Here is a 25,780-nt window from a genome sequence, read left to right on the forward strand (position 1 = left end):
TACACTCTCTGTCTCTGTAAGATTGGGAATGATTGAGATTTCTCTTGGCACAGCTACCAGAAGACTTACAACTTTCAGACACGTTGCTCACGTCACATTTACGTTGTCTCTCTCAGTTGAAGGCTGCGCAGTAAAGGAAGAGATCACCGGAAAAGTGCTTATAATAGCCTTCACTGGTCTCCGTCCAGAGCAACGGCGTCTATTGGTCTATTATATGTCAATGAGAGCAACGGGGTCTATTGGTCCATTTTATACTGTCTATGGGTGCAGTACCACCCCTATCCGCTAAGCCCATGGTGGCTTTAGACATGGCGCTCTTCCTGGGGGCTTGGCCTAACATCCATTGGGCTTGTCAGTACACGATGGTGCTGGGCATTGACATATATATATATATATATATATATATATATATATATATATATATATATATATATATATAATGGACCAATAGACCCCGTCGCTCTGGACGGAGACCAGTGAAGGCTATTAGAAGCACTTTTCCGGTGATCTCTTGCTTTACTGCAGCCTTCAACTGAGAGAGACAACGTAAATGTGACGTGCGCAACGTGTCTGAAAGTTGTAAGTCTTCTGGTAGCTGTGCCAAGAGAAATCTCAATCATTTCCAATCTTACAGAGACGGAGAGTGTAGGTATATATAAGGAGATAACATAAGCACAGGCTAATTATTGCTAACTAACATGCTAATTAACATTAGTAATTAACCTAAACAGCTAATGTAAGTCGAAACTGCTTGCGAGCTTCTCCTGTACTATACGGTGCTGGGGGTAGAACTTCCGCTGCTGACCGCCGCATCTGCACTGTGATTGGTTGAAATATTAGACACGCGGAAAAACGTTTCACAGAGGGAATTTTTCAAATCGAGAAGAGGAGGCGCTCTGTGTTCAGTGGAGAGGAGATTAACAACACAAACAATGCAGAGACCAAAGTGAGTATTACCATCTATCTTTTTTATATTGAGCTCGATAAATGACTAACAATCTACAACTATGCCTTGTGTTGGCAAAACGATCCAAGTAAATAACGTAATCTGCTTGCAGTTATAACGTTACTGCAAAAAAGGTAACGTAGCTTCCTGTTGTTAGCATAGCTCGCAGCTGTCTTGTCAGCTAACGCTGCTTGACTGTTCGCAACTGATCGGTGTGTGAGCTCAGCATTCAATTTTCAACTGACGGTAGATCTAATCTGTCAACAGTGTGTGTTCTATTTCTATAAAAACAAAATCCAAGGGGTCATAATGTCATAATGTGAAGTTCATATTTTTGTTGACCCGTCACCTGTGAATTGTCGTTAGCAGGTGACACCTGAGCTAACTTTGCTAACGTTAGCTAGCGTAACGAGTATTCCACATCATATTACACTAGCTATATGGCCAAAGTATGGGGGCACTTTTGGTGTGAAAGAGTTTGGGGATGGACTGTACCGCAAATTGTGAGCTAGGTAAGGTTCAGGTGTCCATATTGTTTAAGTTACTGAGGTGAATTATCTGGATTATTAATTAGTCATGTGTCTTATTCATGTTGCATACATTTTTGTGTGTGTTTGACATTGATTTTGTATTTCTTTATTACTTGCAGCAAAGGGAAGACTCCTCGGAGGCCAGGCCCAAAAAAGGCATCCAACATAGAGAAAGATCCTGTTGGAGTAAGTGACCACTGCTTACTTTGTTGTTCCCGAAACTGTAGAGTTTGTGGAGTTAATCATGGAAACATGGAATTAGTGACTGGCATCATAGGCTCATAGAGTCTTCAAGATATTTTCTTCAATTTAGGTTTATCTGAATGTTGTTCTTCCAGTTGTGATGGCTTCATCAAAGTAGACCTCATCTATTTGTTCATCTTTGTAGGTATATTGCCGTATACGTCCACTTGGAGCAGAAGATGAGGAATGTTGTGTGGAGATGATCAGCAGCTCCACTATTCAGCTACATGCTCCTGATGGCCTTAAAGCCAACCGCAATGGGGAATACAAAGAGGTAAGTGTGTTGCAGCCCTCTGTGCTTGGCAAGTCATCTGAGCATGTAAAGCAAATTGACAATCTACACCTGTTTTTGTTCCCTCCTGATATCTCACTCAAGCGCTATTGTCTAAACAAGCAAGTAAACAGAAAAAAAAAATATCTGACATCACGCCACCAGTCATATATTTCAGTTGACCTCAACTATGGCTGAACGATTTGGGGGTGGGGGAATCGAATTGAGTTATTCCTGCCAGATATTACGATTCGATTTGCAATTATTTTTTGCTACATATTGTACCTTCTACGATCAAGGAAAAAAGTAAATGAAAAATCCACTGAAAATAGGACATTTCTGTAAAACAATCTGTGATATATAACATTATTCCAGCATTTATCTTATATAAAAAAACAGTAAATATAATAATAAAAAGAGGAATAAAAAATGTTAAACCAAACATTAAACCAAACATTCAACTAAATATTTACATTCAATTAATCGCGGTCTTCACGATTAGCTAATTGTATTCTTTCAAATCGTGATTTGGACGGGGATGTTGTTCAGCTTTTCACAAGTTTAGACAGCTAGCTAATGCTACGCCGACGTTTCGCTAACGTTAGCATAAGAGCGTTAGCCTAGACGGCTAGCTAGGTAAATGTTACGACTGCCTTCGGAGTTTCCTATATCTGCGTCCACGTTGTCAACATAAGACCTGTGGCGTTAGTGCTCCTTTTGAACCATAATGTTATTGAATGAAACGTTAAACTTCGCTCCTACGAGATGGGTGAGTTTTTGTTAGTTACACACAAAGGTAACTGGCTATAGTTAGCCTGTATGTATTAGAGATGGTCCGATACCATTTTTTGCTTCCCGATACCGATACCTGAACTTGCGTATCGGCCGATACCGAGTACCGATCCGATACCAGTGGGTCATATATTTTATTATGTTTTAACAACTACAGTGTTTTAACAACTACAATCCCCGTATGGATGTGATATGATTTCTATCTTTGTTGTCTGTCTGGCTCAGGTTAAACTCTTTGTAAAACATGAACAAACACAAACAATGAATGTCGTACAACTCTCTTTATTCTCCAGTTTGACAGTCGGTTATAACGGAAAGAAAACATAAATAAACTACTTTAACGTAGATTTTCTTTAGGGCTTTATTACGTGGTATTGGATCGGTGCATAAACTCCAGTACTTCCCAATACCGATACCAGCGTTTTAGGCAGTATCGGAGCCGATACCGATACTGGTATCGGTAGCTAACTAGCTAAACTTGTGAAAAGCCAACAGCATCCCCGTCCAAGCATTTCCCTCCAATATTATTATACACATAACAAAGACACATTGACTCGGTCGAGACCAAAAGCCATATTTTTCCAGAACAGCGGCAGAAACCGTGACCGGGACTGTGAAAATATTCACTAACGTTAAACATTGTGTTTTCGTTGTTCCTGATCGTTTACATGCTTAGCTAAATAAACGATAGATGTATTTAGCTAGACAACCAAGGAGATTTAATCATTATGTTGTGCTACTAGCTAGTGCTAGCAGTTAGCCTGCAGTTTCGGGAACAGAGCTCATCCATGGCTTTATCTCTCATCTACGTTACAAGCTTTACAGCATACAGCTGTAAAGAAGGGGGCTTTTATTTTGAAGGCAAAGAAAATAAGGGAGCTTTTATTTTGAAGGCAAATAAAACAAGGGGCCTGGCGTGAGCGGAGGGCGTGGCGTGAGCAAAGTGAGCGGAGGGCGTGGCGTGAGCAAAGGGGGCGTGGCGTGAGCAGGGGGCATGGCGTGAGCAACTGCTGCAAGCTGCAGTTGGACCCTATTGACTGCAGCAGCAGTAAGACAGTGCTTGCTAGTCATTAGATGCTAGTCATAAAGCTTTGGTCCGTGCACTCTGTCATACGAGCCCGTTACCGGCAGCGACCGCTACCGTTAAGACTGCGACTGCGCCTTTCCTGACCGACCGTGATACAAACAATACGTGTGTGCATGTTCATTGCGGAACACGATTTGTAAAAGCTATCTGAAGCCCAAACCTTGACAAAGCTGTCTGTTTGGAATTAGCACAGCAGGTATTTAAACATAACGGCCTTGTCCCCGAGTTTAGACGTCTAGCTATATGAAAAGATAAACAATGCAACATTTTTAATAAATGTAAATAAAGCAGCTAATATCAACATGGATAAAATCTTGAATGTATTAATTCTCTTATTTGATGATAACCTGGTCAAAGTAGTAAATTTTAGTTTTCACAATGATTCATTGTAGGATTATGATATTATTGCAATATGTAGCCTAAATCCACATTGACTCTTTATTTAACATATGGTTGGAAGAAGTAAAAATTGATCCAAAACTTTTTAGTCTTTAAAAATTATGACTTTTATTATTGTGTAATGTCAGAAGGACTTTAACTGTAATGAGTTGGTTGGCAAAAAATGCATCTCAAAATGCATCAGATTGATGCTTTAAAATATGGAATATTTAAAATTTTCTTCTGGGGGAGCATGGACCCCCTTAGAGGGGTAATATCCTTCTCACCTTTTTCACCCCTGACCCGTTTTCATGCCTGCATAACCTCAACAAAAGTCTGTGATTTGATTGGATGTTTTTATTGTTACTGTACAATGATAGAATACTGAACAAATCCCTACAAGTGGTTTTGGTCATAATTGTATTCAGTAGAGACTAGGGCTGCACAATTAATAAAATTTTAAATCGCGATCACGATTTTGGCTTCCCACGATCAAATTTGCGTGATCAAGCAATATTTAAAATGAGTCATTCCGTTCATAGAACGCTCCTTATCAAAGTTTTTGCAAAGCCAATCTAGCGCTCCATAAACCACTGTCTGATCACATGCCTCCGTGAGCCAATCAGAGTTGTTCCCTGCACCGCGCAGCTTAGTTTTTAGATGTCGACAGTCACAGAGGACAGAGTAACGTGAGGAAATTTCCACAACAGGTAGCAGTCGGTCATCATAAGCCTGTCACAATGTTTACCAGTTTACTAGTAAATGCAACATTTTGTCCCGTCTGTTTTTGTTTTTCATACAACAGCAGTGACCAGTGCTAGTTTGTCTGTTAGCTCATAGCTTTAGCAGCAGACTGTTTGACGTCCCACTGTTGGAATCCTGTCACACTACACCGTTTAGCAGTCAGCATTTTAGCCGTGTTTAATCCAGTTACTACTGTAACTAACGGTAGGCTAACGTTACCTGCTGTGTAACGTGTTATTAGTGTTTACCAGCTTGACATGCAGCAATGTTTATGTTGCCTCTAACGTGGGTTTCGGCGCATCAGAGCTTGTACATGTAAATAGCAGTGTAATGAGCCACCGAAATCTGCGTTGCTATTTCGTCAGGTAGATACCTTACGGCAAACGTGCATGTATGGAAAGCGGTCGCACAACAGCTGAAATGGCATACAACTTCACAGTATCCTTCAATAAAGGAGGATGTATTAGCAGGAATGTAGCACAATATGGATGTAAAAGCAGTTATAATTAACCTATCTGACAATAAAATTTGTTTTGGTTAAAATCAACAAATAATCGTGATAATTACTCGTGATCTCAATATTGATCAAAATAATCGTGACTATCATTTTGGCCATAATTGTGCAGCCCTAGTAGAGACCTGAGACTTTCTTTGACACGAACATGTTTAATACACAGAGGTAATAATAATTGTTCTTGTTATCCCATTTTCTGTTAAATGCCATTCACATGTATTGTATGTTATTCTTTGTTTATCCTTTAGACACAGTACTCCTTTAAAAAAGTATTTGGTATTAATACCACTCAAATGGAGCTGTTTGAGGATGTTGCCAAGCCTCTGATCGAGGACCTTATTCATTGTAAAAATGGTAAGTGAATTAAAGGTTATTTGAAGCATGAAACGTGTTCTGTCCACTGTGCAGAATTCCATCAATTGACTGTGTATCCTCCAGTGCTGAAAAGGATTAGGTCAACAGAAAATTAGTTTGAAAACAAACAAATTTGATAATTGCTTAATTATTGAAGTCTGATTGGGATTTGGACCGTTGCTCAGACACAACATGTAATCACCCACATGTTTTATCTGATCAACATAAAGACTGTTTAATGCTTCTGCGTCAACTCCACGCCGTAGCTACACCGGCGCTCCTACGGTGCCGTGACCCTTTTTGGAGTTCTGCGTTGGGGTTGCTTTGCACCGCGGTGCATTTCACTGCCATAACGCTAGGGGTGATAAGTCTGAGGTTATTTGCGAGGTGTCTGCCAGCCAGTTTATGTTGGCAAGCAAACTTTAGCACAACTGCCCATAAAGTACTGCTTGCTGGTGAAGTGCTAATTTCAAAACGTTACTGACATATAGACACTTTATAAACGGATAACCCCGTCATTGTAACCAAAATATGTCTGAGTTTATTTGCAACGCTTATGTCAGTGAACTAGCATGTTGCTTCTCCCCACAATAGGCTGCTTGAAACACCAACTATCAACGCACAGGACGAGTTGACCAATCACAGTCCTTGGGGTCTGCAGGGCTTAAAGTATTCCGGCACCGTGCCGGATCTCCGGTGTGCGGCTGTGAGGAAAAAAATTTAATAAAACGGGGAACTTGCACTCGGTTTATTATTTTCAAGTCAATTGATTTCACCAATCATATGAGAGGAACGCAGCTCTAACGCAGGGCTTAAAGTACTCTGGCCTGGTGCCCGATTCTGGCGTATGACTATTTTAGAAAAGGTAAATAAATTAAAAAGTCCCCATGGGGTTTGTTTTTGATGGATTTAGCCAATCATCGAACTTCCACCTACCAATGAAATGAGTTCTAGCCAATCAGATACAAAGTAGGGTGGGTCTCTGACGAAAAGCGAGAGTGTGGTGTGGTCTCCGTGGTAATGCGGCTAAAAAAAAATGGAGGCGAAGTTTATCAAACTTGGAGCATGTAGATACAGCTTTAGTTGAGAAAGGAATTAAAAACAAATGGTGCTGGGCATGAATAGAGGACAAGAGGAAAAGGGTGGACACAGGAAGCCGTTTAGCACTTGGTGCCACAAATTGAGGGAGCTGGGTGCTTTCTTCTGCAGCGCATGTTCAAGGAACATACTGTACGGCAGCAGCGCTAAGACAGTGCTTGCTAGTCGTTCGATGCTAGTCACAAAGCTTCGGTCCGTGTACTCTGTCATACGAGTAAGTTACCAGCAACGACTATGGAGGATATATTTATTCATAATTCAAATTGAAAGTCCAAAGAGAAAACGAAGCGAGATCAAATTAAAAATTATTATTTTAATACGCTACTAGGAAAAATCATGCCATAATTAAATTTAAAAAAGGAAATTGAAAAAGCAAAGTTAAAATGTAAAATGATAATTTGAAAATGTAAAGTTCAATGTAAAAAGTCAAATAAAAAAAAAAAAGCTTAAATATAAATGCGTAAACTGAAATCTTTTATTGAATGACAGAAACATCAAATATGAAGCTCAAAATGTGAAATGGAAAAGCTTAAATAGAAATACAAAATTAAAATCTCAAATAGAAAAAAATTATAATTTTCAATTTGAAGTTTTATCTTTTGAATTTTACATTTGGTAATTGCCTTTTGACATTTTAAGATTCACCATTGCTATTTCTATTTAACATTTAAGGCTTTTCATTTTGAAGTGACACAATTCAAATGAGGAGACGTGGCCCAACGGCTGGTGGGAGGGATGAGAGACTCCAGCTGACAGCGGAGTCTCTGAGCTTGGGGACTGGAAAGGGCAAAAAAGCAAACAGCTTTTTTTTTGTCGCTTTGTGAGCGGCAGCGATGCTGGGGCTGGCATCGTGCTGCCCCCTCCACCCTCTGCATCTGTCCTAAACATCAGTCAATAAGATGTCTTTCACCTTTTTAGTCACTGTAATCCACGGAAAAGCTGCGGCCCTGACAAAATTTGTGGTAATATCCTTAAGCACTGTGCAGAACAGTTAGCCCCTGTGTTCACTGACATTTTTAACTCCTCTCTTAACCTCTGTAAAGTCGCTAACCTGTGGAAATCCTCTACAATTGTACCTGTGCCAAAACTGCCAAGACCCACAGAGTCCAATGACTTCCGACCAATAGCGCTGACATCACTGGTCATGAAGTGCCTGGAGCGTCTGGTAAAGAGGTAGATTGTATCCCAAACCCACCATCTTATGGACCCCCTGCAATTTGCTTATCAAGCCTCCATTGTGCCGCAAACCCAACTGTCCCACGGGGACAATAAAGTTATCTACTACTACTGTGTAGCCTCAACACGAAGTTACCAATTTTGGGTGGTGCGCGTCGAGCTAAGGCAGAGGGCTTGGAGAGGGGTGTGTGTTGATGCAGAGGGGTCTACAGGGGTACGCCGTCGATTCGACGCAGAAGCATAAAACAGCCTTAATATACTGTATCATCAACATCTGCCCTAATCCTCTGTGTGAAAAGTGGTTATTTATTTGTGATATTCCATGTTTATAGGTCTGCTGTTTACATATGGTGTTACCGGAAGTGGCAAGACCTTCACCATGACCGGCTCTCCTGGGGAAGGTGGACTCCTCCCCCGCTGTCTAGACATGCTCTTCAACAGCATCGACCCCGTTCAGGCCAAAAGATTTGTAAGACTTTCATTTATTAATGTGTTGTGTAGATTGTCTCAAAAAAAAAAAGATTACATTTTTGGATGAATGGTGGGATATTTACTTGACTTTTTGTATCTTATTTGTTTTTCAGGTGTTCAAACCCGATGACAAAAATGGGATGGAGATCCAGGGTCAAGTTGATGCTCTCCTGGAGAGACAGAAGCGAGACAGTCAGCAGTCAGTGCCCAGAACGCCATCCTCCAAGTAGCTATATTTCACTTTTTACTTTCTATACGATTTATGGTGTTCACAAGTACTAATAAAGTTGGAGACAACTGAATTTAAATTACATGTTGACTGCTGTTAATTGCGTTGCTTTGCTTGTGGTTTGTGTTTTAAGACTGAAGGCTGACCCAGACTGCGCAGATATGATCAGCTCAGAGGAGGCATGTAAATCTGAGAATGTGGATGAAGACTGCTGTTACAGCGTTTTTGTGTCCTACATCGAGGTCTACAACAACTACATCTATGATCTCCTCGAAGATGTTCCTTTTGACCCAATCAGACCAAAGTATGAGAGACAAGATTTCAAATCAGTCCATGCTTTTTGAAACCTAATGTCATGTTGAAGGGCTGTCTGTACAACACTTATTTGTATTCAGGTTATTTGTGGGGCTTTTCATGTAGGAAATGGCTCTACAAATATATCAACTGAACCTACACAATAGCTCGCTACTAATGTGATCTACAAATGTTTTTTGCAACCACTTGTCTGCATGTAACCACTTTGACTATGTTCCATGTATGTGCTGAATAAGTTCATTGAGACGGACACTTTTTATGCTTTGTAGTTCTATGTTGACGAGATGCACAAAATCCTGTTTCTGTTAGGTGGCTTGGTGGAGGCAAGCCTGTACGGATAAATGTGTTTGTGTACGTTGCCAGGCAAAGTACATTACACAGTACTCTGTTTATTCATAGTTTTAACTTGGCTATAGCTGCTTTCACAGAGGTTATCAGTGCATTTCCGTCCCATTAATCCAAAATCCTGTAAAAAGCATAGGTGTAATTTTCTTGCTTTGTATCATTTTGGTGGTTGTTGTCTTCAAGGATTGGCTCCCTAAAAACATAACATGATGGCTCAAGTCTGTTTGTAAACCCAGTTTGCATGTGTCTTTACTAGGGGTGTAACAAAATTCAAGGTTCGGTTGAATACGAGACAGTGGTGTCATGGTTAGGTGTTGCTTCTTGTTTTCGTCTAGTTCCAGTTATTGACACACTGAGGTGATGTCAGCGTAATTGAGTTGACAGTATTCCCACTGATTTATCCTATTCTCGTGTAGCAGATACAGTTTTTTTTTTAATCCACCACTCTCGTACCATCACCCTCATAACTTAAGGGGAACCAAAGTGGCTCCAAACACCAGACCTGGTGATTATTGGAGGATCTTCTAATTCTGGTCTGGTCATAGTCGCATTAACGTTACTAGCCACATTGCGTGAGCTAGTTCAGCTTAGCATGCCTGACTGGAGTAGTGTTTTTCTTCGGGAGTGGGAGGGGCGGACAGCACATTGCCTGTTACGTCGTTTGGACTGCCTTGTTGAGTGCAGCGGCACTGAGAACATTATATTATATTATTAATTATATTATTAGGGGTCCAAGCCCGAGGGGGCAAGGGAACCGCGTGTTGCAAGGCAACGCGGTTCACGTCTCCAGCGGAGCGTGGAACCCTCTTCTTCTTCTTCTTCTTCTTCTTCTTCACCTCCTCCTCCTAAAACTCTGACTGCAACCTAAACCGTACATGGTGGCGGGTTGCAATTTTCAGGACTGGTCCAAAACCCTGCAAGGACCTCAGGCGCAAAAATCGACCCATTTCCACCACTAGGTGGCGCTATAGCAGACAAAGACGCGTTTGGCCCTATAACTCCCACACCGTACACCCGACATTCAAAAACCATACATCCACGCGTTTCCTGGATCCAACTGAATCACGTGCTATAGGCCACGCCCATTTTCGCCTAGACTTTTATGCGTGAAAATTGCGATTTATCAAAAACCTACTTTTTCAAACTCCTCTAGACTGTGCGACCGATCTGCACGAAACTTGGAACATAGCATCCCCAGAATTGGTCACTAGGGGGCGCTACAACTACAAAAAGTTTATATCTCATGAACGGCTTGTCCGATTTATACAAAATTTGATGGGTACCATCAAGGGCCAATCCTGAGGCCAACCCTAAAGTGGGGTACTGAGGCGTCAAAGTGGGCGTGGCCTATGGGACCCAATGTGACCGATCTGCACCAAACCTGGTAGATAGCATCTCCAGCTGGACGTGACAAAAAGTTATTGAAGGAATTTTGCTACGTTAAAGTCTAGCTAGCTACCACACACACATCCTATCATATCTCGGCCAAATTAAATGTTATCAGCAAATAACTTGAGGTCCTTGTTCAACATCTGACGCCGATACTCTGTACCAAATTTGGCGAAGATCAGCCTTTAGGGTGCGCTATAAGCAACGTTTATTTGTTTCCCTCCAATTTTCTCAATGCATTTAAATGGGAAATTTGCATTTGCAATATCTCTGCCACAGTAAAAGCAATCAACACACAATTTGTGGTGCTCGTTCGGCATTTCATTCTGAGGCGCTGTAGCAAATTTGGCAAAGATTGGCCATTAGCGGGCGCTATAATCAACATAAAAGTGTTTTGCCCTGTTAATCAATGTTAATGGAATATTTTCAATGGGAATGTATCAAAGACTTTGCAGCTCACACTTCTCAATATTTACTGATGTTTACCTCCTACCGTTACGTTTTGGTTTTCGCTTTCGCGTGCTCCCCTGGTGTTATATACAATAAACAAACTTCTTAACCCACCTGACAAAGTTTCTACAACCTTCACAGTGGACAAATGTAACTCTTTTCTCCGACTTTTTCAATTCAAAGTCAACACCATTCATATACCCTGATACCGTGCAATTAAACATTGCAGTTGGTGCTAAGTGGAGAGTCTGTCATAGTGTGATTGGGTATGTTGGTGGCATTGATTCTTAATTTCCCACGAAAGTGATCGCGGTTACGTGTCAGTTAAACTTCTCATCTCCAATCCTATCTGTATTTGTGAGAAGTGGCGCTGTCCTGAGTTGAAAGCCTACTTTACGGTTTTATTATCGAGTTAATAGGCGCGTGTGTTCGTGTCGGCCACTGTCCCTTTCCTAAGGTTTTGAAATGCAAACAACTTTTGACTACTTTTTTTTTTTTTTTTTTTTGAACGACGTGCGCCTGTGACCACCCGCGGAGGAAAACATCAATCGGCGCCTATGACACCATTTACAAAAACCTGACCACCTCCCCTGCTTTTTCAACCACCATACCTGCTGGTACCTCCACCCTCTAAGTCACTCTCTCATTTCTCTCTGCTGTCCCCTGTGGTCATTGGGGTTAAGAAGTTTGTTTATAGTAGAGAATTGTTAAAAGTAGTCTGTTTATGCATGGAGATGAACTGTTAACCACTACATTTGCAACGGCAGAGTACCGCAGACCTCCTGCATCAAACCTCTCGATATTCACCAACGTTTGCCCCCCCTACGTAATGCTTCGGGTCCCGCATTGGCGCAGCTTTGTGGGTCATCTGGGGCGACTGGCGCGGCTCCCCGGGGCGTCGGGGACAACTGGCATCGGAGGCGAATGGCATCAGATGCGAATGGCATCGGAGGCTTGGGCCCCATCATAACTGCTTGCAGTTCTAGTTATTTATTTTTTTCTAAATGAAATAGGATTGTCGGTTTGTAATGCGTACCTAATCAAATGCCTCGTACCGAATGGTTCAATACGTTTACGTGTCTCGTTATACCCCTAGTCTTTACACCTGTTTGTGTATTCCTAGATTGTATCTAGCGGGGAATCAAGCATTTGCATTTTTAGCTTTTGCTGCTTGTCTTACTAAAGGGACACATAAGTGTGTTACGTTATGTTGATTCTTTTCATTAACTTGTTTCAGACCGCCCCAATCCAAGATTCTCCGGGAAGATCAGAATCATAACATGTATGTGGCTGGCTGCACTGAAGTTGAGGTCAAATCTACAGAGGAGGCCTTTGGGGTTTTTTGGAAGGGTGAGTGTTAATAATAACTTTCTTCTTGCATACTTGCATTGTATTATATTTTATGTATTGTGTTATGTGGAATCCCCTTACATGCCGACCAATTTGAATTACAAAGTTTGGCAGGTTTGGTTAGGTTTTTAACCTATTTTCAAATATTTTTATTCTAAACTTTTTGTATCTTCTTGTGATGGAAACCATTAAAATACTTTTAACAGGATGATTATTAAAGAGTTTAACTAAACGTCTGTATTGCGGATAAGGAGGCAGCCAGGACTTTTCTTTGTTACAATGTTTGTGCAGAGATTGCAGTTTTGAGCTATAACTTCCACTGACCATTATTAGCATTCCTATTGAGTTTACCAATCATATCCTCAGTAAAAAATGGACAAAGCAATAAATCTGTTGACTTAAAGGTCCCATGGCATGAAAATTTCACTTTGAGGTTTTTTAACATTAATATGCGTTGCCCCAGCCTGCCTATGGTCCCCAATTGGCTTGAAATGGTGATAGGTGTAAACCGAGTCCTGGGTATCCTGCTCTGCCTTTTGAGAAAATGAAAGCTCAGATGGGCCGATCTGGAATCTTGCTTGTTATGAGGTCATAACAAGCAAGGTTACCTCCCCTTTCTCTGCTTTGCCCGCCCAGAGAATTTGGCCCACCCATGAGAGAGAGGCATCATGGCTTTCAAATGAGCAAAGTGGCAGTTGGTCAAGGCCACACCCCCACCCTCCACCTTGCCCCTCCCTCTCTCCTCCTCAATAGCTACGGGCACAGAAATGGCACATCCTAAGGAAAGCTCATTGTGGGACTGGCTCTAGTGGCTGTAATTCTGCACCAAGGCTGAATTTTGGGAAAGAGACTTCAGATATAGTATTAGGCGACCACTAAGGTCTATAGAAAAGCATCCAAAGAGCACCATGTCATGGGACCTTTAATAAAGAATAGATTTGACTTATATTGTTACGGTTGTTAATGATGACTTGCTGTGTCTCCAGGGCAAAAGAAAAGGAGGATAGCCAACACACAACTTAACCGTGAATCCAGTCGCTCACACAGTGTGTTCACAGTAAAGCTGGCCCAGGCACCACTTGATGCTGATGGGGACCACATTCTACAGGTGACACGCAGCTCCAAAGTTACATATTAAAAAAGGTTTTCATTTGACAAATGACAAATACGTACACATCACAAAGGATTCCAGCCGATGTTTGGTGACGCTAACAGCGTGTTATTAAATTGCAGGACAAAAACCAGGTGAATGTGAGCCAGCTCTGTCTGGTTGACCTGGCAGGCAGTGAACGCACCAGCAGAACCAGAGCAGAGGGAAGCCGTCTCCGTGAAGCAGGTCAGTTAATTCCTTACTGTGGGCTTCTGCTAAACATCAACCATAAGTTTTTTTTTCAGTGTATCTGGCAGATTTTCAGTGTATTAAGTTATGTTTGTTCAGGCACCAAACATTTCTAGTAATGTCTCATTAACAGGTAATATTAACCAGTCCTTGATGACACTGCGCACATGTATGGAAGTTCTACGTGAAAACCAGATGTGTGGAACTAATAAGGTTGGTATTTTATCATGTGTATTGTTGTATATGATGATTCTCTTGTTATCATTGGTAATTTTCTAGTAGGTGCAGCTTCACAGAGCCTTTATTTTATTCCAGATGGTGCCATACAGGGACTCTAAAGTTACACATCTGTTTAAAAACTACTTTGACGGAGAAGGAAAAGTCAGGATGATCGTGTGTGTCAACCCAAAGGCTGATGATTATGACGAAACTATGGTAAGGCATTGCATTTGTGATGCAGAATGGCTTGAATGTAAAATCTCATCTAATGTGACTTGCTTTCCTAGAAGAAAATCCTCTTATCTTGAGTCTGAACCACAATGAAAAGTTGACAGGATGTTTAAATATATAATCCCTGGTCCCCCAAATATACAAATTTCATCACATATACTCACTGTTGAGTTTCAAAACATCAGTATTTGATTTGTAGCACTGCTGGGTGCTTTAAGGAAGTTGGGGAGTGTATTTCTAATGGTTTTCCATCGAATGTGCTGCAGCTGGTGATGCGCTTTGCAGAGATGACCCAGGAGGTGGAGGTGGCGCGGCCGGTTGACCGGACAATTTGTGCCCTTGCTGCAGGACGCAGGCACAGAAACCGTGCCTTCAGGGATGAGCTGTCACGTCGCCTGGAAGAGCAAGGAGGTCCCAGTAATGCCTGTAAATCTCTAATACTAGCTCATTGTGCATATGTCATGCTGTATTCTTACATGTCGGATATGCATTTCAGAATTTTTGCTGTTTTACTTACTGTATGTCACTAATTACACACAAACCTTTCCATGACTTATTCTTATTCACACAGTAGATGACCCAGCTCTGCTGAATCAGCTGATGGAAAGCATTCCAGCCATGCCTCGTTGTGAGCTGGTGGACCCAGCTGATGATCAGACGTTGCCCCGCCTGATTGAGGTCCTGGAAAGGAGGCATCGTGTCCGTCAGATGTTGGCCGAGCAGTTCAACAAAACTGGTACAGGCCCATTTTCTACACCACAAATAATTGTCTGGATCATAGAGAACATACTTTATGATGTCTGGCAGCAATGAATTAATTCATGTATTGAGTTTAGCATGATGCATCAGTATTTTTTTTTTTTTTTAGAAGCCTGCCTTTTATCTATCTATAAAAAGCAGGAGTCTCTGTCGTTCCGGCAGCGCTCCGGATATCTGACCTGCATGCGCAAAATAACAAAATGCCACACGCAGCACGCTGGCTTAACGGAGTAAAGATGGAGGCCACTGTGTACTATCGTTCGTGGGACGTTCAGGCTGACAAAGACATTTACAAAAGTAACAAGCTAAGTTAGCCCTCTGAGCTAACTGCTGTAGCCGAGGATAATAAAACTAAAACACGGAGGATCCGTAATCTGAACCAAGAAGGCCCACACACTTTTATTAACTCCCATAGTGTATAACAATGGCATCACTTCTTCCAGTTCTACCCTTCACAATAAAAGCACAATGTAAATTCAGTCAGTTGGCTCCCACTCGACTTGGGTCCCATGCAAACAGCGTCCTTCCTTTTTACACTTTCTCTAACTGGCAAAATGTTGGTATTCCCAGTGGTAAAAGAAGTAGGCCTACTCAAAACATTTTTTTCTAAAGTAAAAATATTAATTCGGCACAGTACAAGTCCTGCTTTGAAATGTTTACTTAAAGTGAAGACTGAAAAAGAGGCATTATGAGCACAATGTACTTAAATTTACTTAATGTCTGTTCACGGTGCAGCTTTCAACTCTAATATAATGCTGGATAGCTTAATGAATAATAATGCGTCATTTTAAAATTGTTATATTTTGTGAGTTGAATCTGAAATGTGAACCGTAACATTTGGGAAATGTAGTGGTACGTTTTCCTCTGAAGTAGAAGTACAAAGTAAATCAGTAGTATACAGTTCTTTTTAAGTAATTTGGGGACCTTCTGTAAGTTATTTTGAGGTAAAATGAGTTAGAATAGTAACATTCAATATTTGTCATATCTTGTTCCATGTCAGACAAAATATTAATTTATCAGCCATTATAAATGCAGATAGTTTGAACTGTCTGTCTGAGGGAGAGCAGGGAAAGTAAATGCAACTGAACGAATAGTCTACGCTTTGAGTTTGAAATAGCGTAGAAAAAAAGAATAACGAAACGCAATATGTGGTGGCCGGTGTTGATTCTCTGGCGCACTGCCACAAATTAGTCTGTCTGGGAAACACTGTAAAGTTTAAAAACCAGTTCAAGCCAAATGTTTACCGTCTAACTTTAATGTGTTCTCTCCTGCAGCCAGTACACTGAAGTCTATGATTGAGCAGTTTGACAGTCAGCTCAATGCAAAGGAGACGCTCCTCCATGATCAGCGAAGCAAACTGAGCGAGAAAGAAAAATTCATCATCAACCAGAGGACAGAGCTAGAGCGATTAGAGAAAAAATCCAAAACCCTGGAATACAAGGTGTCTCCCTCACTTAGAGAATCATCTTATTCTACTCTTTTCTACATTTGGTTTACAACATGCTTAACACGCCTATACAAGTAATGATATGTGAATTCACTTATTTTAAAGAGAAGCTTGAAGTTACTGTTTTGACTTTTTTTTTTCTTTTTCTTCTTGCACTACTGGTCCTTCTCTTCAGGTCGATATCCTGCAGAAGACAACGGACATGTATGAGCATGACAAACGCTCACTTCAGCATGAGCTGGAGACCCGGGAGCAACGGCTACAGAGAGAGCTGTCAGAGAGGAGGCGCATGGAGCAGCAAATGCATGGCATGGTCACAGACACCAAACTCAAGTGGGAGAAGGAGTGTGTAAGTGGATTTATCTACAGTAACCCTACTATTTTTGGGTTTGTATATTGAGGGCTAGCACATACTTGTCACTAATTTGCATCAATGGAGTGGTTTGTGCCATGCTGTCCTCTTCATTGTGGCTGTGGCTCAGTGCTAGAGCGGACGCCTGCCATTCGGCCCTGCAGTCCCATGTCGAAGTGTCCTTGGGCAAGACGCCGAACCTAGAGTTGCCCACGATGCTGGGCCATATGTGTAAATGTGTGTGAGCAGGTGGCACCTTTACGGCACAGTGTGCGAGTGTGTGTGAATGGTTCCTGTACTATGTAAAAGTGCTTTGAGGAGTCGTTAAAGGTGATGCGTTTTTTTAGGCTACAACATTTTGTCACATACAGCAAACATCTCCTCACTATCTGCTAGCTGCCTGTCCCCTGAACACACTGTAAAAAAAAAAAAAAAAAAACGACAACAAAAACACACTGCGCCAACCTGCCCCACGAACCATAACAAACAGTGTTCCAGCCAACAACCGACAAGAAGGAGCTGGTTGAGCCATCACTGAAGCAGCGTTAGCACGTAGGCTACTTCCACAATGCGTATTCATGACTCAACCAGCTCCTTCTTGTCTGTTATTGGCTGGAACACTGTTTGTTATGGTTCGTTGTGCAGGTTGGCACGGTTTGTTTTTGTTGCCGTTTGTGGAGCCTTAGCTGTCTTCAGAGACCGCGTGTTTTTACAGTGTGTTCAGGGGACAAGCAGCTAGCAGATAGTGAGGAGATGTTTGCTGTATGTGACAAAAAATGTTGTAGCCTAAAAGACGCGTCACATCACTTAGAGCACCTTTTTTATAAAAAAAAAAATAAAACTTTTAGAAAAGCGCTATATAAAAACAGTCCATTTACATTCAGTTGTTAGTGACATACAGTCACTGCTAAACAAGTAAAAGACCACCAAAACATTGTGAGATTACTCTTTCTTGTGCATGGAAAAACAGAGGTTTTTGCTTGTGTATTGTGTATTGTGTATTCTGCGTCCCTCTACATTTCAGTGAGGTCATTTATGGCCATACAACCTTTTCGTATTGGATTAGATGATGACACCGTTCTTTGAATTGTTTCCCGCTGTTTTTTTCTAATCAGGAGAGGCGAGTGAACGCCAAGCAGCTGGAGATGCAGAACAAGTTGTGGGTGAAGGATGAAAAGTTGAAACAGCTCAAGGCCATTGTTACAGAGAGCAGTAGCTGTGGCAGCAATGGGACTCCCACCGAGCGCCCTGAGAGGCCCTCAAGGCAGAGAGATCACGGCACGGGCCAGAAGAGGTCTGCCTCGCCATCACCACTTCATGTAAGTGATTTACTCCGTAACACTGCCTGTTCCTTCAGTGTGCACTGCATCACTCTCTTATGAAACTTTTATTTAATGTTAAATTGTGCATGCCGCTAATCATCATTTGTGAAAATCTTAATCATGACTTGTATGAGATTTCGATGCTTTCTGTACACAGCGTCTATATTACCCTGTTTTGTATTTGTGTTCATCTTGAGCCTCTAACATCCACAATGCTTGGCCCCATCCCCTCACTTTTCAGGACTTCAGCCAAACTCCCTCCCACCAAAATCGAGCCAATGTTAGGGCAGTTCAGGACGCTTACCCCACTTCCACCATCACCTCCTCCTCAGCTTATCCCTCAGTAGCCTCCTGCATCTCTGATTGGGAACACAAGTTCCCTGTAGACTCAAGCAGCCAAGCTAGGAGCCGGACTCCTGCCCAATGCCACGGCACCAGCAGCGTGGGTCGCAGGAGAGGCCAGCGATTGGCCACAGACACTGGTGCCCCTGCTACGACTCTTGTCTATGGGCTCGACCTAGAGGCAGGCACAAGGGTTAGTTTGTGTGTTAGAGCCTAGATGTCCTTCAGGATGTGTTTAGTTTTTCTCTGCGCTCCTGAACTTAAGTTTAGAACTGCACCCGTAATGTTATTAGTAGATGTCTGCTTGTTTTAGAAATGCATCAAGTAGAAACGCTGCATCAGTGTAGGCTAGTGTTTCCTTATCCTTATCCAGACTATAAGGCACACTGATCTGTCTCGCTTGTAAATCCTCTTGACTTGCAACTTCATCCTCAGTAGTAGCAGTAGTTATATCATGTTTGTTGTTCTTTCTGTTGCTTATTGCAAACTGCTCTCTAGAATTGCTTTTTTATTGTACTGTATTATCACACATTTCAGTAGCAAAATGACAAAAAATCGCCACAAAAATAAATGCACACAAACGACTGTTTATCCCAGAAAACTGTCAAGGTAGCAGCAGTATTTCACATTTTAAAAGATTGATGCAGAAAGTTCACGTTTATTAAGGTATCAGGTATTCATAAAAAGTACACCAAAATGGGTAAGGAAAAATACACTTAACAAAACCAAAATCGTCATTGGACTCTTTAAGATATAACTGAATTGCACTTTAGGGATAAAGTTGTTTCAATTGAATTGAACTGTAATGTTGGAGCTTGGTTAGTCTCTGCATGGAGTGATTTGATGTGGCACTCAACGCTGATGATTTTCAGTGTACTCATCTTGCACAAACCTCCTAAGTGTCCCGCTTTTAACAATTCCTATAATCAAAAAAATCAGTTCATCTAGTGCTCCTTTTTTAATGTCCTCATGGGAATAGCAAACATATTGATTTTGGGTACCCTCATGTACTGTACATGTGAACTACAACCTTTACTTGAGTTAGAAATGGCATGACTGTACACGATATACCACCAAATTTAAAACCTGAAGTTCCATATTGAGATACTTGGCTTCTTACAAAATATGTACATGTGCAACTGTTTGGTCTTTTGGTCAAAGTCCGACTCATGCCTTTGATTTGCTTTGTATTGTAAAATTATAGTTTTACCTAGCCTGGCTCCAGACTTCTGAATTGCTGCCAAAGTCTCAGATTCTTTTCAGCGTTTCAAATAATGAATGATTAATGAAGTGAAACGAAAAATTTCACTCTGATTATCAGGCTGACTTTAACCACTACCATGTCAAAATTTACTCTTTGAACCACAGCAGGCCATACAAAACTTCCAATTAGGAGCACCAAGTAAAAGTGGAGTTCCTTATTGACGCGCTCAGTATGTTGGGACCAAAACAGAATAATCTTTATAATAGTCTAATAATTCACTGTATCAATTTCAATTCTGTTAGCATGTAGTCTCAATTGCCAGACTAATTTCCACACTACTTTTGCACTGCTTTGCATGTTCATTTTGTATTTACTCTACTGGGCTGTTGTCAATGCTGTATTTTTTAGTTAGTTTATGGAAATATGTATTGCTGGAAGGCCAGAATATTGTTTGTTTTGGGATGTAATTTGAGTCTACATGTAGAGGGCTACAACACCATGGAAATACCTATTCCCCCTGGAATTCTAAAGATGAATGTTTAAAACTCTCTCCAGTGGGACATGCACAGTCCCTCTCGGACTTCCAGTAGTACATTTATTTTCAACACAAGCTAGCACCCTCTAATCACCAACCTTCACTACTAACACCCGACAAACTTGAAATGGTCCCTGCTGGTGTCCCCTGTGAATAACTTCCTGGTTTGTCTTTTTTACACTGGGATCGCCAGACGGCCCCTCCAGTTCATCCAACGCACAGGCGCTCACACTCTGCGGGTGGGGAGAAATGGGTAGACCACAAACCAGCCTCTAATTTGGACCTAGACACTGTCATGCAGCCAATCATTCCCAATGCAATCAAGGTGTCGACCCCGAACGAGAAAGCTCTGTCGAAATGCCACAAGTATGTGCTTAGACATCAAGAGCTTGCCTCAGACGGGGAAATCGAGACCAAATTGATCAAGGTAAAACTACATAATTGCTTAATTTGAGACTGATTATTTTATGTCTTGCATGACTTTGGCTATATCAACTTCTGTATGATATCACATTGAGATCCTATTTTAGATATTACTGGGACACTGCTATTATTTTAGCTGTTGATTGTGAGTATGGGTTTTTTCCTATATTCTCCTTTGGACATCTGAGTTTTATGTTTTTTCTTTCTGACCTTCTCAGGGCAATGTTTTTAAGACGAGAGGCGGAGGACAAGCTGTGCAGTTCACTGACATTGAGACTCTAACACAAGAGTGCACAACAACATCAAGGTACAGTATTTGCCCAAGTACTACAGGTTGTGATATTTCTGTGTGTGTGATGATTGAATGTATTTGATGACATCATGTCACAATTTCATGTCCAACCAAAATATTTTATTTTATTTGAGTTTAAAAATGTATTTAGGTGCCACATACTTTTTTTTCCCCTTGCAGCAAGAACTGTTTAAACATTTATACAGGAGAAACAGAGGGGGGTTTCTGGCATAACTTCACATACTTCCAATGTGCATGGAGAGGGTAAAGAAGTCTAGGAGGTCAAAACTCCAGCAACACTTGTATATAGAACAGCTTTATTGGTCTAAGTGTTGCTGGAGTTTTGCCCTCTTTACACATGAATACAGAGAAGTGGGTAATGTTGGAAGGATCAAAATGAATACAAACCAAAAAAAAGTGTGTGGGGGTGTGTGCGTCGGTCTTTGAAAAAGGCGCCACATAAAGCTGGCTTTTCCGTGTATTATTTCACTAAGAGGAAACTCCATAAAAAGCCATTTGCCAACACTAAATATCAAACCAAAGCCAGACACTATATCGTATTAAGTTGCTGTGAGCTGTACATTCACCACTTCTAAACACAGGCAGAACATAATGTAATCCCGGAGCTTCCTCCACAGCGCTGTGCAATGCGAGAAAATCTCTTAGCTGACCGGCCAAAGACCGCAGTTTTCATCACTCACCCTGGGTCCGGTTAATTAAGTGTAGCCTACTGCTAACTTATTATACTAATAGCATTACCGTCGGCAAAATACCCCGGCAAATCAAATCCATACTTCAACTTTAACTGTCAAGCCACTCTGCTGAAGTGTTCAATTCATTAACAATAAGACGAGACAACGCAGCCGTCGTTAATCAACATGCACGTGATACCAACATGCAATATCGGTGACAAAAAAAGACCACACTAAAATGTTTTCTCTCTCTCTATACACACACACACACACACACACACACACACACACACACACACACACACACACACACACACACACACACACACACACACACACACACACACACACACACACACAATGTGTAAATGTGAGATTGTCTCTTTCTGGTGGTTGATTAACACAGATAGGTGCTGATTAGCTCTCCTAACGGGCCTGGTGGGTAGCACACTGCCAGTAGTCCATGAAGCTAATGTCTGATTACTCCACATTTTCTTTGTGATTACATTCTGAATCTGCCCTGTTCTCTGTCAGGTAAATACAGTAGTACAATGTCTTCCTCTGATGTAGAACACTGTACAATGTAAGTCAGTAGGAGGATATACAGTGGAGTTGCATATTAAGTGGTTTGGGGTCCTTATGTAAGTAATTTTGGGTTACAATTTGGTTTTGTATAATTCTACAACCAGCAATACCACAGGCCAAGAAATCGGCCCATTCCAAACAGGCACATTTTCAATGGGTACTGTACTAGTATGGTTAAACTGGAAATTAAAGGTTTGTGGTACTGAACAGCTAAAATGTCAGTAGGTTCATGTTAACGCCAACAGCGATTTTGAAGTCACTATTTCATCAAGCCTCGGTTTCTTAAGTGATGAACGTAAACGCATTCTAATTACACTGTTCAGTATTGTGAGTAATTTGTAAAAATGTAATTCAAGTTGGACAATCCTTGTGTGTTTTGTTTCAGTCGCAAGAGGCGTTCCGGGTCTGGAGAAGGAGCAGCTCAAATGGAGGACATAGAAAACAGGGTAAGCTCTTAATTAAACAAAAATTCATGACATGAAAATAAAAAATCTTGTCATTTTAGTGTGCAATTACCATATGATCGTTTTTAATATTTTTCAACACATCTTTAGACATCAATAATTAGGGTCTTTTGCAAATTATTTTTCATAGTATTCTAAATTGAATATGAATTGGATAATTTGATATGTGTTTGTGTGCACAGTCCCCTCTTTTCAACTTTTTTTCTTCCCATTAGCCTCCAGTGGCAAGCACAAGTTCAAGCCTTTGGTATCAAAAGTAAGACAATAAAAGCATGTTTGTTTGCATGCACTGTTTACCATGGTATATACGATTCCAGCAATTGCCTTGGATTTAAAATGAGGGTTATAAACTTTTGTATTTTTTCTTGTTTTCTTTCTTTCAGACGCAGAAAGCCTTAAGTTTCCTGTACATATGAAGGAACTATTTTTCCTCTTGAAAACATGTAAGATTTTGCCTTACTTTTGGAACCATGAAGGGACTACCATGTGAAACTATGCATCTTTTTGAGAGTCGGGGCATTTTTCTTTTATGATTATCTTCTTGCAAATTATTAGAGTGCAATTCTAATTTAATTATTGCCGAAATGATTGATTAAACAATGTAGGATATATCCATTGTAATTTGCTGGATTAGTGTCCTTTTTTCTTTTTGAATGCTAGAAATATTACCACAACATGGATATGTTAAATAGCACAACATGGATATTCTGTGAGAAATGTATTACATAATCTTGTCACAGCTTTTTTTTTTTTTACCCAAAGACTAGAATATTTGAGCTTTTGAGCTTTTCAACAATAGAACATGTTTATTATTTTGACTGTTTGGCATTGCTTGCCATTTTTTTCAAAGGTTTTTCCTTTATTGGATGTTAAACTGAGCATATGGCTGATTATAAAAAATACAAAATAGAGTAAAGAACATAGTTATTTTAGAATTACAATGTATAGACCTGTAAATAAAGCTGCTAAGTAGGTTTTGCTGTAATCAATCTGACTAACTGTAAATAAGTATTATGAAGCTTTTTTACTTAAGTTTATTGAAACCATTCCTGAGATGTGTAACACAATACCATTTTTGCTGGCATTAAATTTATTCAAACACCAAGTGTCACCGTCATCTTTTCATAATCCGGTAAGACAGAAGGGCTTGGTCTCCATCTTTAAGGCCTTGAACATACCCTAAAGACATCCTTTGTTTTCCTTTTATCAAGCTGTGTTTGACAGTTAATTTACAGTGTTAACAATCGGTATTGGAAGGTTCTCCACTTATTTGATCAGAGTAGAAGAAAACAAGACAAACAACAAATGCTGTGTGTTTTGTTTGTTGAATTTTGTTTAGTATCTGTTTTAGATTGACTTAATGAAAAATATTGAATACATTCTACAATCCCTATTCTGAATTGAATTCCATCCATGTTGTGCTGGGAATTGTACCGTTTAATTAAAGGGGCACTATGTAGTTTTGCAAATTTCTTTGCTGTTTTCTTGCTTTTTGCTCGCAGGTTTTCTATAGAGCTCCCCCTACAGCTTCAGAATAGATATTTGGCAACACTGTTGTAAAAACTCATTGGCGACTGTCCCCCCTCCCATCTTCTTCCTCTGGTCATGTGCATTTGTTTTCATAGAAGCTGGCGAACGCACAAAGTCATGTCCACTCAGGTAGACGGCTAGTAAGCCCATAACTGACAGCGATCATAATAAAAACCTTTACAGACAATAGAATACATCCTGAGGTCACAATAAAAAGAAATACAAAGATTAAACTGAGGTTATCCCAAAGACACAAGTGCAACAGCGAGAATGCCAGGTCAGCATCGGATTTGCAGGTTTCGGTTTGTCTCCATTCTGAAAACGCAGGTCCGATGTTTACTTGTGACTCCTCGCGCAGTCAGTCTGCCGTTTCCTCTTTCTCTGTTCCTCCAACAATTCTTTCTGCTTCTTTTTTGCTGGCTCACAGGCATTAGGGGGAAGCGAGACGACCACCATTCAACCCGAAAAAGTCATATAACCATTCCAATGACTCCGAAGCTGTTCAGTTAAGGTAAATTAAGCTAAAAAAAAATTGCATAGTTCCCCTTTAATCTTAATGGCAAGGGTCAATAAATTGTACAAAGAGAGATTAAACTCCACAAGCTATAGGTCAAACACACATTTACTCTGACATTCTGTCAAAGCCACAGTGACCCAGTCAGCCTACAGTCAAAGGCTCACTTTAAGGCTAAGCACACAGTTTGCCTTGCTGACAAGTAGACACTTCATGCCTGTTTGTGCAACATGTTTCACCTGTCAACGGCTGACAAATGTCAAACCAAACTACACAACCAGGTAGAAGCATACACTAGCAAGTCTGTATATTTTTTTTCTTCTCACCACTGCTAAAGTCCTGTGGAACTGGAACTCTGCTTACACTCCTGTTTCCAGTTTCAATTGCTTTGAGGATGTTGGTTTTTGGATTACTGATTGTTGTAGCATCAGTTTCTAGGTGTGGTATGCCATCCTCCATCCAATACAAAGCATGTTGCACAGAACCAGTTTTTTCATCCTAATATTTCTTTTTTTTAATACTTTAGTTTCCCAAAGGCTCATTTAGGCCAGTGTATTGTGCTGTACTCTATGAATACTCATGAGAAAAACAATGTTTTACAAAGTTCAATCTGACCTTCCTAACAGGTAATTTAAATATACAATTGGCATCAATGGATCTCCAAACAGAAACTTTACATTCCAAAGTTAATTTGTTAAGAAGTATGCTTTATTAATATTGTGCTGAAAGGAGTATGTATGCAGTAACATTTATTGACAATTTACTATTTGGTCAGGTAAAGTGATTGCCATGCATCCATTTAGCAGAGGGGACAGAACACTTGTAGTTTACAATGTGAACAGCAGGTG

At 40.7% G+C, this 25,780-nt stretch overlaps 1 protein-coding gene across 5 annotated transcripts; it reads left to right on the forward strand.

Moving 5' to 3' along the window:
* Positions 1-836: 836 nt before the first annotated feature.
* On the forward strand, positions 837-23,993 carry LOC114559515 (kinesin-like protein KIF23). 5 transcript variants are annotated; one of them, XM_028584174.1, is made up of 23 exons: positions 837-946; positions 1,596-1,662; positions 1,865-1,993; positions 5,754-5,859; positions 8,466-8,602; positions 8,718-8,830; positions 8,967-9,137; positions 12,570-12,682; positions 13,669-13,790; positions 13,916-14,018; positions 14,155-14,234; positions 14,337-14,456; positions 14,738-14,897; positions 15,043-15,207; positions 16,505-16,671; positions 16,853-17,026; positions 18,145-18,348; positions 18,593-18,886; positions 20,626-20,859; positions 21,074-21,162; positions 22,810-22,870; positions 23,104-23,144; positions 23,272-23,993. In XM_028584174.1, exons 1-23 carry the CDS (start codon positions 933-935, stop codon positions 23,285-23,287), a joined length of 2,880 nt encoding a protein of 959 aa, XP_028439975.1. In that variant the 5' UTR covers positions 837-932; the 3' UTR covers positions 23,288-23,993. The 5 variants fall into 5 exon arrangements, with proteins under 5 accessions (XP_028439975.1, XP_028439983.1, XP_028439991.1 ...); XM_028584182.1 differs by having other exon boundaries at positions 14,738-14,882; XM_028584190.1 differs by having other exon boundaries at positions 14,738-14,882; positions 15,046-15,207.
* The last annotated feature ends 1,787 nt before the right edge of the window (positions 23,994-25,780 follow it).

This window comes from Perca flavescens, chromosome 1 (genome assembly GCF_004354835.1).
Source record: "Perca flavescens isolate YP-PL-M2 chromosome 1, PFLA_1.0, whole genome shotgun sequence".
NCBI classification, from domain to species: Eukaryota; Metazoa; Chordata; class Actinopteri; order Perciformes; family Percidae; genus Perca; species Perca flavescens.